The sequence below is a fragment of the Lineus longissimus genome, chromosome 13 (assembly GCF_910592395.1).
Source record: "Lineus longissimus chromosome 13, tnLinLong1.2, whole genome shotgun sequence".
In the NCBI taxonomy this organism is placed as follows: domain Eukaryota; kingdom Metazoa; phylum Nemertea; class Pilidiophora; order Heteronemertea; family Lineidae; genus Lineus; species Lineus longissimus.
The window spans coordinates 3,510,652-3,526,578 of NC_088320.1; the positions used below are offsets into that span (position 1 = coordinate 3,510,652).

Consider the following 15,927-nt stretch of genomic DNA (forward strand, 5'->3'; position numbering starts at 1 on the left):
GGCAGATTATTGCATATTGTTATTTATGATATTTGCAGGGTCGAGTGTGGATATGACGTGAAGTCATTTCATATAACACAGAAGCTTACGACAGTTATTGTGAATTATTATATGTTGTTAGGAAGAAGGAATACTTAGTTCTTCGATTAAGGGTGAAGACAAATTTACCTTGCACTAGCAACTGACCATCGTTTTAGAAGTGAAAAACACATCGGTTATAAAACTTCCCCTTTAAAAGTGCATTTAGGTTCTTGATTTGATACGCGAGCTCTTTATGGCCAGGTCTTATGTGTGTTTTCTGTACGGTTTGTGGTAACAAATCGATCGCTCATCGGTCTGTTGATTCTGATATCGTCGTCATGCGCTTTGTGCACATAATCTATGTCATGTGATGTTGGCAGAGAGAGAATAGCCCTCGATCTGATTATAGAATGGTTGTAATCAGATAACCCAATGCAAGGTGAGTTTCGACCGGGATTTGGACTTGGTCATTGCCACGATTTAGATTCTGCCCCCGGGGAAAAAACGCAATGCTGATTGCCACGTGGCGTTTGGACATCGAAACGAACCTGGTTTGGAGACTGGTAAAGAACGATAACGGGTGTTTTATCAGTGTAGTGTTAAAACCTTACAATGTAGTTAGATCTTCCGGGCATGATTTGATGAAACACAATGTCAGAAGAATGTGAAAAGTAATGATTGGGTTCTGTTCGATTTCTTCTGACACTGTTGATCCTCACCTACGGAGAACCGATCGAAAGTTTCCTTGATTCCATTAGGCGCCCACTGTGCCATTGGTTTCCTATGCTAAGTGCCGGCAACGCTAAACCCAAGCTGGCAAGCATGAGATAAATTTGATGAAGTAAGCTTACAATTTTGTTTTGGTCTGAAAAAATAGCTTCGGTTCCATATCAGGAGTGTTTTTGTGTGCCCGCGTGCGTTTTGTTTCAGAAAGCGGAAAACCACACGTACAACCATGATTTGATAAAGAGTTATTGGCTTTATTAATTCATGAAATATCGTATCGGGCTATCTGCTTCCATCGATCACTAAATGCGGCTGATATAGAAGGATTTTATTTCAAAGAGGTATGAAAATTGGTCCAATAGTCGTGGCAGTAAAAGTTTCGCGTAGCATGAAATCTGTTCTGCCCCGAAAACCGGTAATTGAATAATACACATCCGTTAATTACGAGTGCGGCCTTTCACAGTAGTGGTAGCGATCCCCCCCCCCCCACCCCCTCGGTGTCAAAATTACCGCAGGCTACATTTAATTTTTCGGTAAATACAAGATAGGATTGTTATTCGATGATAACCTACAACCACCTACGTATTGACTGTCAACTTTACAGGGATAGCAGCATCTGATATCAAAATGAATATATCAAACGAATCTTTGCGCTAAAAAATTAAGAAATACAAATACAAATCTAGACTGACATTGCGAGCGATTATGCTCAATCTGTTTGATCAGCACTTCGAGAAATATTGTATTTGTCGGCAACCTTCATTTCCGCCGAGTTGGAAATAAAATGTTCTTGCGCACAATCGAGAAATTCTAGTGCAGTCAAGAATTAAATGTTGCGGGGAACATACCGTATTTCTCGGAGGTTACTCGTGCAGGTGGTTTGGATATTTCTAGTTGCAAGAAAAAGGCAATTTTTTGCTTCTGATCATCTTATCAGTCATAGTATACACTTGCCCATGTCAAGCAAGCCGCCTGAACAAGGATATAACAAGACATGGAGATAATAAACAACACAAAAGAAATGACCTCTCCTGAAAATCAAGTTTATTCAGGATTGAGTAAATTCCCCCAAAACTTAACACTTTAAATTGGTCATAGACAAATTTTACATGCATCTTATGCATACTCATGGCAACTGTGAACAAACACGAAGTTAAAAAATCAATATTTGAGTCTTTTGAAACGGTTAAGGACGTACAATGGAAAAGGATAACATGAGGGACAGACTACAATAATTTCGAGGTTAAATTACTAAACTAGCACATTAAATGTCAAGAAATGAGGACCCGAGACAGATCTTTTGAAGAAACTGTTAGAGATTCAGGCAGTTTTCAAAGCTGTTTTGAGCAATGGATGCAGGCATATTATAGGATTGTGTTGGTGTCATGTAATCTCCAAGCATTGGTTAAAAGATCTATACCAAGTATGAATCTAGCAAAAATTGAGCAAAACCATGGTCCACGGGATAAATGCATGTTATGGGATCATCAATAGATTGGTGAACCAAAAACTGTACACAAAATATTCAAATGAATTGGAAAACTTCTTTTTTTTATTGAGTGAACTGAAAGCAGACTCGAGTATATTTTAGGAATGAATATTTCATATGAAACATGATCAAATCTTATTTCAGCAAAATTTCAATTAAAGTGTGAAAAAGGCACAAACCCCGATAGTTGAAATTTGAAACTTTAGCCAATATCAAAAATGCTAAAACGCATTAGAGGAAAGCACTTGGTTTTCGCATGGGAAAATTCCTTAAGAAAATGGACAAAGGGTTGAGTTTATAAGCCATGAAATATAAATGAAAGTAAAATTTGATTCTCGATATAGAACTAACTCGCATTAGAGTGAATGGGCTTCCTTTTCATGAGGGGATGATCAGTGAGCACGTATAGATAAAGAACATTCAAGTACTCAATTTATGGACTGGAAAATTCCTGGGAGTTGAAGAAGAGCAGTCTGCACAGCTCTTTATCCATCTGAACATACTTTTATATTTACGTCTTAAAAATTATACATTTATGTATAGATGGCAATGGCAAAGGTCCCACCAGAACGCGTTAGGTTCAGCACATATTTTTTTAGAGAATGAAACCATAATGTTAAAAGTTACAGGATATTTGATATCAAAATCAGCTGAGCTGGCTCCACCCCATGTCTAGAATACCATAAGCTGTGGCAATAGCTGAAGTTTCAAATGCTTCAAAAGTAAAACAAACAATCTTCGAAAATGAACACATAGAATTTAAATACTTTTTACTGTAGGTGCAAGTCACCGCATTTCTTATTGCATTGTTGTGGAGAGTTGCATATGACGGAATTCAGATCATCTCATCACACCCCTAGTGGTGGAATAAACGAGAGTTGTGGAAGAGCAGCGTCATCAAGTGGTCATTGCAGGCATCAATTACGGAGTCATCATTGTTGGAGCCGCACACGGAGGCTACATAGGAAACACCGCTCTGGAAAGGGAACATTATGGTAATAAATGGCTCCACCTTTTCTAAGCATGAGATTCATGGAGAACCACGAATCTCTCCGATATGTACATCACTACAGGCATATTATTAATACCTCTATGAGTATTAATTGACTTTTGTGGCAAAAGTAGCAAACATTATTGCAAACCGATTGTAGCTTAGCGCCATCTGAGGGAATTTCTCAGAAGCGAACATGCCAATGCAAAGAAAAAGCGATATCTGACAAGCAGTCACAATGGCAATACTTCGTGGCTTGTGAACTCTCCACTCGAATCACCATGGCAATCTATTGCAGTATGTACATGTATTGTGGGTGTTATTGTCACAGCCAAATGATGTGTATCTTAACTGTTGTGACCATATTATAACACAATTTGTATCAGGATATTGCCATGTACAAGCAGGCCAAAATGATGAGCCCAGTCTCGCATTCCTCTGAAGGGGTTAACACCATCAAGTGGACATCCAAGGAGGAAAATATTGACATTGGCAGCAGTGATTGGCATTATTACGCCTGGGCCAAAGTAAATTTGGTCAAGCCATCTTCCTATTACCCATCTTCCTATTACCAAGCCATTAAGTGTTTATTTTATCAAATGAGGTTCAATGATCAATATCCGGATGACAGTCAGACATGGCAAGCAAATGGTATCTCGTAACAGTGACCTTTATTCTCATTCAAAGTGCTGCAATCGACCCCACGGTCATGCTCTGTGCTAATTTTCCATCCCTTTCAAACTTATTCTCTCTGGGTTCACATGTTTATTCAATATGATTGACTTTTTTTATCAACCAGGTGGTTAGAGTTAATGGAACCGATGACTTTCACAAACTCAAAACCGATTAATGACCGGGGGCAGCTTTGTCTAAATTTCTGAAAAAGATATGATTTACTAACAAGAATGAACCATTTTAACATAGACACAAAAGAGGCCTTCAATAATGTATTCATGCACCTGAGGGGAGAGAGTGTAACCACAGTTTTGGAAGTACGGCTACATCAGCCCATTTGTCATGTAAATGGCGCCAAGTTCGGGCTTACCAGGGGAGAGTGGTCAGAAAATTATGGGTCTTATACCCCTGCCCCACGCTAAATACAGTCAGGAAACTCATCTGAAAGTGTCGAGTGTTGACCACAGATGAGAAATTAGTCAAAGATCTACACACCTGCTTTGCTCTGTCAATGCTGTCACGGAATGGGAAAAAGGCATCAGAACTTAGCGCCACTCCCTTCAACTGAGCAATCCAATCCCTTCTCTCAGTCTGAAAAAAGAGTAAAAAGATTTAGTGGAAAACGAGTACTGGTTCGATTGAGAAAAAAATTTAGGTATGCTCGACTGTGATATATGGCAAGAATGTGCAGTTTACCTCGGTCAGTTGCTGCGGGGGCTTCTCCAGCATGCTCTCCCAAGCAGAGGTCTCCATGTCCTACAAAATAAACAACATACATGAACACCACAAATTCGGAATCTTGGGGAGCTGAATGGCCATTTCTCAGCAAACATGCAAAAAAAGTGTACATCAGAGTAGTGAATGGGTCGGAAAACCATCAATCTCAACACACATCACATCTACATACAATTCATACATAGCGTATCATTTCATCACCTGTCCGACTGTCCCATTGACGTAAACATCAATCACATTTGACATCTCGGCCCTCTTGATTCCTTTCTTGAACTGCATGTTGAGGACCTTCGGGTGTTGTCTCAGCCACCTGGTAAGAAAAAGAACACGCTAAAGACATTCAAGTTTAAACCCATAATATTTTACCTGATTAAAGTTCTCAGTGATCCAAAGAACTTCATTGCTTGAATAATATTTTCATGTGTTGGTGTACAGCAAAAGCTACATTTTGCTCTTTGTTTTATGAAAATCAGAGTATCAACTGGGCTCCCACTGATCAATTCTTCTCACCAGTTATTGGCCTTGTCACCGGCAAGCCTGGTGCAATGAATCCTTGACTGTTGTCCTGCCCCAATACCAATCACCTGCCCATCTCTGGCAAAGCATACAGAGTTAGACTGGGCGTACTTCAGAGCAATGGTGGCAACCACCAGATCTCTCAATGCCGCTTCAGGAAGCTGAAAAATATAGAAAGAGTCCTCTCACTAGTCTACAAATCAATTTTGTGACCAGCACAAACACGAACCACAAAATTTGTGAAAATAAATAAAGTGGGTTGACAACACAATAATTCACTCACATCCTTGTTCTGTGACCGGACATCAGCAAACATCTCCTTCGTAATTGGAGAGTCATTCCTTCGCTGCTCCATCTGCAGGCCAAAGAGTGTCCTCGTCTCCATCTCGTTCGGGACGTAGTCAGGGTCCATCTCGAGGACACAGTACTTTCCACCCTTCTTCTTCCCTAGGATGATCAGGGCATCTTCCTCATAGCCCGGGGCGATGATGCCATCGGACACCTGAAACAATGGACAGTGTCACAATGTTAAATATTCCCACAAACAAATCATGATATAATGCTACCATCAGGAAATGCTGCTATGGAGCTTTTCAATGAATTAGCATAACTTGACTAATCTAGACAACAGCAACTACATAACCCTACACTACTCACACTAAATCGTTAACCCATGGCAGTAGCTAGAAGGGGAGGGCCAGGAAGGCATTTTCATTTTTCTAACTAAAGTCACATTCCTAAGTGGAGATTTCTTTTCCAGTCTGTAGTGAAGCATTTCCTACCTCTCGCGAGATGATCTTTGCTGTTGGTACATCGCAAATGTCAGAGAGTGCAACGAAGTCGCCAAATGAAGACATTCTGTCAGCACCCCTAGCCCTGGCATAGGCAGTAGCAAGCGGTGTCAATTCATTTTCCATATCATCGACCATGCACAGCTTCAGTTCCTTTTCAGTGAGTGGAACGCCCACTGCAGCACCTAAAAGAGCACAATAATGAAAAACAGTGCTAGAGTAGGATTGAAAAACATGACTTTTAAAGGAGTGTGTGAACCTGTCTTTCCTTTAAAGATAAACAGTGTTAGTTCTTTACTTACCAGCAGGACTGACATGCTTGAAGGAGGCAGCAGCAGGCATTTCGAGGGCCTGCTTCAATTCCTTCACCAACTGCCAAGCGTTCAGAGCATCACACAGATTGATAAACCCAGGCGAACCATTCTTGACTTTGATGGGAAGTTGCGGCAATGTCGTGTAGAGTTGAGCGGGTTTCTGGTGAGGATTCATGCCATATCGGAGAGGAAGCTGAGAGACTCCTTGGCTGTACTCTCTACGGAAATAGTCAGAGATAGCGGCATCATATGCGGCAGTGTGATTGAAGGCCTGGAAAAGGAAATACAGTGTAAACAAATACTAGTATTGAAATGTGGACTTGCAATTTTTGGCACACAATTTTCATCTTAAGTACTGCTATTTACCTTTACAGCCAATGTTTTTCTTGTGTCTGGGGAAGTGTCCTGCTTTTCTGACGAAGACATCTCACTAGCAATCCTGGAAGAAGAAAAATGTCATCAAAGTACTTATTAAGTAAACAAGATGGTGCAACCAAGTATCAACTTCAAGTCATCAGTGGGTCTGTTCCCAATCCAACACGCTTTCTAATATAGATACCTAGCACTCTGGAGATAAGGCGGTCTTATTGTCTGAATGGCTTCATGCCATAATTCTAGCAGACATTTATGTCAATTCATCGCCTTGACCCTGCTAACATCGCCTAACATTGCCTACAATGCATGCCACATGTAAACTACATGTACAATTAAAATGTAATTTTCCATGTGTTTGATGACAACATCTGCATGTCCACTATTACTACAGTGAAATGCAGTATCATACATGCATTCATTATTCAAGCATGCAAAGGTTTAGTATTAGTTATGCATTAGATATGCATTGGGTATGCATTAGGTATGCATCAGTTCTTGCTTAGAAGCAAATCAGGAGACAACCTGACCATGAAAGATCAGTGACAAAATACAGTGACCAAATACAGTTTGAATCATGCATGAGAACTTGACTAGTACATTAAGCGAGTTAGCTGCACTTCTATCTAGAGGGACTTACTTGTCATAGTCATCAGGATCACAAACCACTGTTACACGGCCGTGATTCTTAGCAGCAGCGCGAAGTAGGGTCACGCCCCCTATATCGATTTGTTCAACTGCCTCAGCGACTGTAACGTTTTCCGCAGAGATGGTTTTGACAAATGGGTAGAGATTGCATGCGACGACGCGGATATTACGATAGTCCTGTTTCTTCATATCCTCCTCATCGGATGGAGAAGTGCGTGCGAGGATTCCTTCAAAACATAAAGTTTTAAATAAACAAAATAAGCAAAATAAACAAAATGAATAAATTAAATTAAATCAAATCCTTCTCTGGAAAAGAGACTTCTGAAGCAAAAGTAAAAACAAACATTTAACTCAACTGACCTTAAACAAAAAGGCTATTTAAACTCTGTAAAAGAATATTACAAATAAACTTAAAAAGCACAAATATTTTGGCGGTGCGATATTTAGTCAACTGCCAAGCAAAAATAAGGATGCGTCAGATTTTAGCGTCACATAATTTTTATGGTTGCACCTTTTTATACTATAGTAATAAAGTAGTACAGTAGAACCTCCCGGCGGTGAATATCAGTCCTAAAGTCTCCTCCTTTCATCGCCAATAACTCCCGCTAAGGGGGAGTTATTGGCGGTGAAGAATGGATATGCAAAACAACGGTGGATCGGCATAGATATGTAGTAGCTTTTATACAACTTATTAAGGATGTATGCTGTCTATGTAGTATGTAGCGTACGAAAACAACCTGAATGTTGGCAAATTGATATTACCTCCATTAGAAATGCCATAAGGTATTACAATAAAGTAATTTCGCATATAAATGGCATTAAATTATTTGAATTAGTTAATATTCAAAACTAAATGGAGTATGTAATATGTAGGCTTCACGACCCCCGTGTTCATATACATGAATCCACTTTTTGGACAATATTGGCATAACCTCCCTATTAAGGACACCTCTACATTATGGACAACAAGGCCCAGTCCCAGAGGTGTCCGCAATAGAGGTTGTACTGTATATGAAATATGAGAAAGGTCTGTTGTAAAGATTGGAATGAAGGTTAACGGTACCTGCATGGATGGCTGGATGCAGGGTCTTGACTCTCCCTCCCAGCATCTCAGGGGCTCCGGTCACTTCAGACACATCCCTGAAGACAAAAAAGTAATATAAAAACATCAAAATATATCATGGCCATCACAAAACATGTAAAATGCAAAATTTAGATGCAAAAATTTGCAAGTACCCTAATTAGTAAATACAAAATTTGATCACAATAGCTGAACACTTGAAAGGAAGTTACAAGTGGAATAATCTTAATGATAGAATACAAGTGCTCACCTAACAGGTATGTTTGCATTTCGGATGGCCTTAGCAGTTCCACCTGATGCGATCAGGGTCAGTCCAAGCCCATGGAGCTTCTTAGCGAAGGAAACAAGACCGGTCTTGTCAGACACACTCAGGAGAGCTGGAATTGGAAAGAATGGCAACACAATAAAGAACAGATTCAAACATTGCAATAATCAAATGAGGTTAGGAATTAGCGGTAGCAAGCTTAGCATTCTGATCAATCCCTTTTTTATCAATCATATTCATAGTATTATTTCCATCAATCACCCATGCCATTGGCCTGCCTGCATGCAAGGCATGCACGGCCGTGGTAGCATGCACGGTCTGGCATGTACTGGCATGCACTGGCGTGCACTGCGGCATGCACTGTCACTGTGCATCGACGGCGATAGTCACGACGGCTCAACATGCTAAATTTAATGTGTGCTGTTATTATAAAAATCTGATGATGTCAACTTCATTGGCACATTTTCTTCACATCTTATGACATTAAACACACTTCTCATACCTAAATCACGCAACCCTGCCATCGTTCTGATAAGAAAATTGAAGAGATGAAGTCTTTCCGATTCGAACGTCCGAGAAGCCACGTGGAAAATGACCTTGACCTGACCTTTGGAGAGTTATGACTTTTGAACACCCACTTCCCAAGTTTTCCCGATAGAGGCGCTACTGTCTAAGCGTGAAAGTCGTTTTAAAAATAAAAAAGATGTATTTTGGCATAAAGAATACAATTCATAAAACATACCCAACTTTTATCCCCGTTGTAAGGATTTCATTATGTTCGCTCTCCAAGAGAGCAATAACTTTTTTAACATCTTTCCCGAAGTTCTGGATGACCTATATAAAGACCTATAATATGTAAAGTCAAGGACTTAGTGAGCCCCCCTTTAGGTCGGGGGAGCTCCCCCGAACCCCCCTACGAGCATATGTTAAGTGCAAGCTCTAACAACTACAGCTGTTACAATGGGGGGACACCCCCCAAACCCCCCTCCGTCGACATAGGTTTTTACCAGTGCGTTGGGGGGAAGCTCCCCCCAAACCCCCCCCCAGTGGACAGTCAACTAGCCCTTCTGTGCCATACTGCTGGAGGGGGGGGTGCGATATACCATCCATATAGTTCCTTCCGACACATTTTTGTTTTGGCAATGTAATACATTGTGATTGTCCTTATTCACGGGAATCGGGCGTTTCCAGTGATATACGACACAAATGGGTTGTCCTCATGCATTCACTTTGGAAACGCATTTTAAAATAGATGTTACGTCCTGTTAATGGGGCACGTCATCATCGCGTACATTTGGGAAAAACTCCCCAACGAGACCGGAGCAGACGGCTGAAAGTAGTTTATTTATTGGCCGCTAGGGTGCAGTATGTCGCTCACCCGAATTTTTCACGCAACTTTTGCTAAATAGAGCTAGTTCTAGTTTGTGATTCATTTTGATACTTCAGATTTGGGTAGTAGACCAATATAACTTAGTCGTCAGTGTGGTTTTAAGCTGGAAAAACGTATTTGTTTTTCTTAAAGTGCCTTTTTTGGACGGGTGTGTGCGATTGTTTTGTTTTTATGTCACGTGACCTCGACCATGTCGACACAAAATTGAAATAAACCACCCTTTTCTGTCATTATTTAGGACGGATATTTCTCTAATAAAAATATTAATATAATTGGCCAATTTCTTAGGCATATGATGTAGCGAATTCCCATGAAGATTTAAATTTAATTTAACTTAATTTCAACCAATGGGATAGCAACCACCACCGGAAGATCGCGGAGAAATCGGTAAACTCAACGGAGTTAATTCAGAAAAATACCAAAAAAAATTGTTTGTAGGATATACAATATTTACTCTCTTTATTTCTAATCATTCATTATATTCTCCCGCACACACGTGTATCTTAAGAGACCCTCCTAAGAGGGGGGCTTATAATAACGTTTAGTTACATAGACGTCCTGTAGATGACCATACTAGTACCTGCTCCACAGATGGCGACACTGACCGTTCCGTTCATGGTTGTCCTCAACGACTGTACAGACGGGTTGAGAAAGCAAAAGTTTCTCTCAGATGGGTTTGCAAAGGACTTGGCAGGAGGGAGGCAGTCTTGGGAATGCAAACTGATGATTAAAACACCTTTGTAAAGAAAAAGGGGGCATTTTTACTAGGGGCAATATAACGGGGGGGAAATTTTCCGCGGGGGGGGGTATCCTCCTATCTATCATCCTCGAATGCCAGGGTTTGATCGTACCCACCTCACCGCTGGAAGTTCAGTATGATATGGTCGTCCGGTAGATCCAATTAGGATGGTGCGATGGACTGCCCTGGGAGTCTATTCAATTGAGGCTGTTTGTCCCCCGGACAAAGTGCTGTCCAATGAAAAGATTTCAAACTTCACCGGCGGACCCTGCCAAAGAACAATGACTGATCACCGCATGAGGCATCCTGAGATACAGGTTTTTGATACTCTCCTACCTCGTATACCAAGTATATTTGAAATATCGAGAGGCGGAGTATGTAATATGTTGAAAATCACTTGTTATGTCAGGATGCGCATGAGACCGTGGGTCAATCACCCTCTGTGTTTGTCTTTCAACCGGCGTCAGAGCTAGTTAATTGACTTGTTATCACCAGCAGTGTGTTACCGGTCATTAAGAAGCAATTAAAGGGAGACTATCTTGGCAAGACACTGGTAGGCAAGATAAGGTTACTAAAAGTTGCCAATAGGGGTCTCTCCTATCTCACAGTACATTCTAAGGTTATTTCGAGGCAATCAATGGACTTTTACAGACGTCTATGTACACTGGATGTGCATCTTTCAACTACTGTTTTCAAGGCAGACCAAACGAAGAAGACTTCTGACAAAAATCTCGTTTTGGTCTCGCGATCAAACCAGTTGGGTACGAGCCACTGGACATATAGTATGACCTCTAACATCTCATTTTTCGTTTGGTCTGCCTCGAGGCAACACTGAGTTGGGCTCCGAGATTCAAATCCTGTGCATTGACGTTTGGGACTCCAAATAATCTTGAATGACCATTGATGTTTTTAAATCGATCTGATCAACTTGAATAAGTCTTGGGGTATAACTGACATTCAAAGGAGTATAAGACCATAGTCCAGATGATTGACATGAGCTTGAGACACAACCCGTCTCAGCCGTTTTGACTGGAGGCAATAATACGTACTATGGTGGCATTAAAGGGGGTCAGCAAGCAGCGGATGAAAGTCAATTTATTGTCAGATGACCCTCCTTTAATTCAAGACTTTCTTAAATATTTATATTTATTCTCCATTTCCACGATGATAAAGTTGAAGCCGTGGGAAATAGCCCACCTCGACAAACTTTTGATATGAAAATGTCAACAAATAAAATGGAGTGTTTATAGCGATGTTGCCAGTTCATGATCACCTTCAGAAAGCCTTCTGGCCCGGAAAGATGCGCTTGGTTTTACTGCTGTGTTCCCTGGTGGTGGCGACGATCGCCAAAAATACTGGTGACTTATTTTCATCATTTCGGAATCTTGTTCTTCTTCTTAGCGTTCGATTTTCTTTTGAAATATACTACAGAACAAGGTCTATGTCTCTAATCAACCTGGCTGTCGACTCTTGCTCCTCCTTTGACCCCAAGAGCTTAGTCTCCAAGTCCACCGTATGGCCATCATTTCGGAATGATTGCATGGGAGGAGTGGATCGAAGTGGTTGTACGTTCATGTGGCAATGTCATTATGATTTTTCATAGTAGGTCTTGTCTCTCCGTAAGATGCACTTAATTGTCTTCCCTAAAGGGAGTGACGATCGTCAAAAGACAATGGTAAAAGTGTTCTTCACCATCATGGCATCTTGTAATATTTGACCGGTACGGTATGTTCCAGATGCCGTAGATCTCGAGCGAATCTCCCGCATCATCGGAGGAGAAAAGGTGACGGAAATCTCCAAATGGCCATGGCTGGTCTCCATCTCAGCGAAAGTCCCAAGTATGAAACTTGGCGCACTTGTCCTGACTTACCGGACCGTCTATTGCGGGGCGTCCGTTATCAATAGTCGATGGATACTTACAGCTGCACATTGCGTCGACAAGTAAGTACAGTGTTTTTGTTGTAAGATCATATCATAGGCATTGTATTCGTATTCAGAAGTTAATGTGGAGAAAGCTATTTTCCCGTATCTGGTTTGGATGTTTTAGACTCACTGGGCAGCCCATTGCGTCATCCTAATTGGGTACCGGCGGGGCGGGCGACAGGACGAGGCCGGTCCAATGCGCGACATGAACCCCACAGCCAGCGGACAAGCACTGACTTTTATACCCGATAGGTCTATTATCTGCACGTCGATGTGATAAAAATCGCTTGTCTACGCTGCTGTTTTCAGCGCCAGGGATGCTAGATATTGGACCGTCCGAATGGCCACAGTGAAACTCTCGGCGAATGTTGGAGAAAAAATCAAGGATTTCTTCGGGATGGTGTTCAGCCGAGACGACTGGAGGCAGCCGGAGATTGGCGTGCAGCAAATAGTCAAACATGAAAGCTATGACTCTGCTAGTAAGTTCACAACTAAAGGACCAAAGCACAGGGGACACGTTAAATTTTTTTTAAATTAGTTGCTGGCAAACGTATAGTAGATCATTGAGCAGTTTCGCAATCATGTACTAAATAGTGTCCTCTTGGAATTGTGGAGCTCGATAGTGGTGACGCTAGCGCATGAGAGTCAGGATAGGGTCAAGTGGGTTGCAGTGTGAACAGTGCAGACTGTGATATAGCAAAGACACCTCTCGGCGACTTAGTGTACCTTAATCTGACTGTCTTCTGGCTGCTGAATAAAGTCCATGCCGACTTATCGGCTCTCAGTCCAAAATCTCCTCAGATATACACGCACAACGACGGTGGATCGGCATGACTAAAGTCTGGCTTGAACGTTCTCTTTTCTCTCTCACAGGACACTGGATCAATGATATAGCCCTATTCAAGCTGAAGAAGGCCATACCAGACTTTGGCAAGGTCGTGAAGGAGGTATCCCTACCTGCCAGTAACTGGGAATTCCCGGCCCCAGGACAGCAGTGCTTCATGATGGGATGGGGGTGTACCGAGGGAGGTAAGTATGGGGCGTGAAGGATCGAGTCTCCCTGTCTACCAGAAAGAACATGTTGTTCCTGGCCCCGGGGCAGCGGGGTGATCGTGAAAGGGTGGCCGGGTTGTACCGAGAATGAGAGGGGAGGGGGAAGTCAGGTTTTGAATGCGGCTGCAGCATTCATCATTAGAGCAAAGAAAGGACGAATACATGTTGCACATCCACCAAGAGCAAGTAACGGTAAGGGAAAAAGATGGTCCACTCGGACGGTGACCAGGAGCTGGTTACATAAGTGTCATTTATAGTATCGTGTAGTTTTTCTATGGACCCATGACAAATAGATACAGAGTTGCTGCTGTGACACCAAGCGTCATCTCTTCGGAGTATACCACATTATCATACCCATATTGTTATCCCACTCTGAATAGCGTGTGACAAAAGCGATCCTTTAAACGAATCGTTCCAGGTGGCTCAGTTGCAGACCACGCCAGACAAGTCGTGCTGCCGATCGTGAACGACACGAGCTGCCGGTACATGTGGAGCGTGGACACCATTTCGAGGATATGCGCTGGGGGGCTACATAAACAGAAGGGCATTTGTCCGGTAAGTATGGTTCGAGTTCCAACTGTAGTCGCCCACTCTCGCATGCGACCACTGTATGTACAAGACTTTCCTCTGGCCCAATCCTTTCAGCGGCTTTCACCGCCAACAGTAGTGGCTGATACAGAAATTTTAGGAAGGTGCAGCCCAACCGGCAGAGCACTAAAGGTGACTTCTTGAAAACAAGGGGTTTCCCCCCCCCCCCCAAAAGGTAAACCCGTACTTTTTGAGGTAAACCGATACGATGATCAGCTTGCTACCTTTTATTCTCCAACGATGGTTTTCATGCATGTACGTTTAGATGCAACTTTGTGATACTTTACAGGGAGATAGTGGCGGCCCTCTCGTGTGCAACAATGGAGACCACTGGGTCCAAGTGGGTATTGCCTCTTTCACAGGCCGTGACAACCCAGGGGACATCTTTGGTGCCTTCACCCGGGTCTCACACTACACTGACTGGATCCTCTGGAACATCATGCAATTATAATTCAGGTGGTGGAGGAGGAGGGGTTTTAAGGCGGTTTTACTTTTTACTATTACTGTTTTTGACTGTCGGACCTTAAAATCTGCCGATGACAGCTTCCCAGCGTTCAGAACACCAAGAAGATTGTTGAGGGGGTTCAGAGAATGGTATTAAGATCCAACACTTATTCAACAGTAGAGTGCAGAAGATGAGGGCATTTTATATTCTGACCAGTGAAGTTTTCAACAGAAACACTTCAAAACCAGGAGACAGCTCGATTTCAGACACATGCTGTTGCTGTTGGCTTAAATGATTGAATAAAGATAATAGTAAACCTAAGTTATCCATCAGTTCTTCGACAGTTTGCGACAATTGTGACAGCTACTGTCATCAGCTTGGTTGTGACATAGGGTCTAGGACGATTGAGGTCGGATGGTAACTAATATTCAGATCTGGGACATTGTAGCAGCTACTGACATCAGATTGGTTGTATTTGACAGGGTCTAAACAGGAGGACGATCGAGTGAATCGTTTTGGCGATTCGGTATTCAGGCCATGGATATTGTGACAGCTAATGTCATCAGATTGGTTGTGACATGGTCTCTATAGGGAGACATAAAAGACATGAATGTGCCTTCCCATATCAAATAATGGGTCGGTATGAATTCAAACAGTTTTTGTAAATCGCTCTTTGATAAATGATCGAGATATTAATTGCAAGCTCGTGTCGATAACAGTAGAAATAAAAAAGTGGAAAAGAATATATATCCTTCAGTACTAGAAGATTGATTGCATCCAGGGAGAATGGGGAAGAAGCAACCTTCCCTCCCATGATCCCCTGCAGTGTAAACTTAATACAACAGGTGAGAGCGCAGACGTTTGGCCAACTTATCAACAAAATGACTGGCCGGGAATTGAACCCGGGACCTCCCGCAGCCTAAGCGAGAATCGTTCCATTAGACCAACGTGCCGTTCTATCAGCAACCTCGTTACTGGTGCATTAATACACCTACTGGCAGCACAGACGGTTGACCTGATAGGTTAGTAATTCTAATTCAGCGAGTGAATATCAATTTTTTTTTGAATGTGTGAATATTATTTAGGCAAACACTCTCAATGAAACACTTCGTAATTTATATGTATGTATATTTGATCTCCTGTGTACGACAAACGTGGTCGTCTG

The 15,927-nt window shown here is 42.0% G+C and overlaps 2 protein-coding genes across 2 annotated transcripts; one reads left to right on the forward strand and one right to left on the reverse strand.

Moving 5' to 3' along the window:
- Positions 1 to 1,774: 1,774 nt before the first annotated feature.
- LOC135497828 (bifunctional purine biosynthesis protein ATIC-like) lies at positions 1,775 to 9,211 on the reverse strand. Its single transcript, XM_064787769.1, has 13 exons — positions 9,127 to 9,211; positions 8,610 to 8,736; positions 8,342 to 8,418; positions 7,271 to 7,505; positions 6,625 to 6,697; positions 6,247 to 6,529; positions 5,936 to 6,129; positions 5,437 to 5,655; positions 5,148 to 5,314; positions 4,839 to 4,947; positions 4,599 to 4,658; positions 4,398 to 4,493; positions 1,775 to 3,212 (listed from the first exon to the last, which is right to left on the reverse strand). Exons 1-13 carry the CDS (start codon positions 9,146 to 9,148, stop codon positions 3,093 to 3,095), a joined length of 1,782 nt encoding a protein of 593 aa, XP_064643839.1. The 5' UTR covers positions 9,149 to 9,211; the 3' UTR covers positions 1,775 to 3,092.
- Positions 9,212 to 12,022: 2,811 nt separating this feature from the next.
- Positions 12,023 to 15,083, forward strand: LOC135497830 (chymotrypsin-like protease CTRL-1). The gene is made up of 6 exons (XM_064787770.1): positions 12,023 to 12,111; positions 12,490 to 12,694; positions 12,986 to 13,155; positions 13,550 to 13,705; positions 14,148 to 14,284; positions 14,607 to 15,083. The coding sequence occupies exons 1-6, from the start codon at positions 12,054 to 12,056 to the stop codon at positions 14,766 to 14,768; spliced, it is 888 nt and encodes a 295-aa protein (XP_064643840.1). The 5' UTR covers positions 12,023 to 12,053; the 3' UTR covers positions 14,769 to 15,083.
- The last annotated feature ends 844 nt before the right edge of the window (positions 15,084 to 15,927 follow it).

Bases quoted from the DNA above. Each gene is read 5' to 3' on its own strand.
- LOC135497828 (XM_064787769.1), bottom strand. From the start codon at position 9,148: ATGGCAGGGTTGCGTGATTTAG. The intron at 8,419-8,609 runs GTGAGCACTTGT...TTTTGTCTTCAG, and splicing joins AATGCAAACATACCTGTTAG to GGATGTGTCTGAAGTGACCG. The intron at 4,948-5,147 runs GTGAGAAGAATT...TTTTCTTACCAG, and splicing joins GGTGACAAGGCCAATAACTG to GTGGCTGAGACAACACCCGA.
- LOC135497830 (XM_064787770.1), top strand. From the start codon at position 12,054: ATGCGCTTGGTTTTACTGCTGTGTTCCCTGGTGGTGGCGACGATCGCC. The intron at 12,695-12,985 runs GTAAGTACAGTG...TGCTGTTTTCAG, and splicing joins GCTGCACATTGCGTCGACAA to CGCCAGGGATGCTAGATATT. The intron at 14,285-14,606 runs GTAAGTATGGTT...GATACTTTACAG, and splicing joins AACAGAAGGGCATTTGTCCG to GGAGATAGTGGCGGCCCTCT.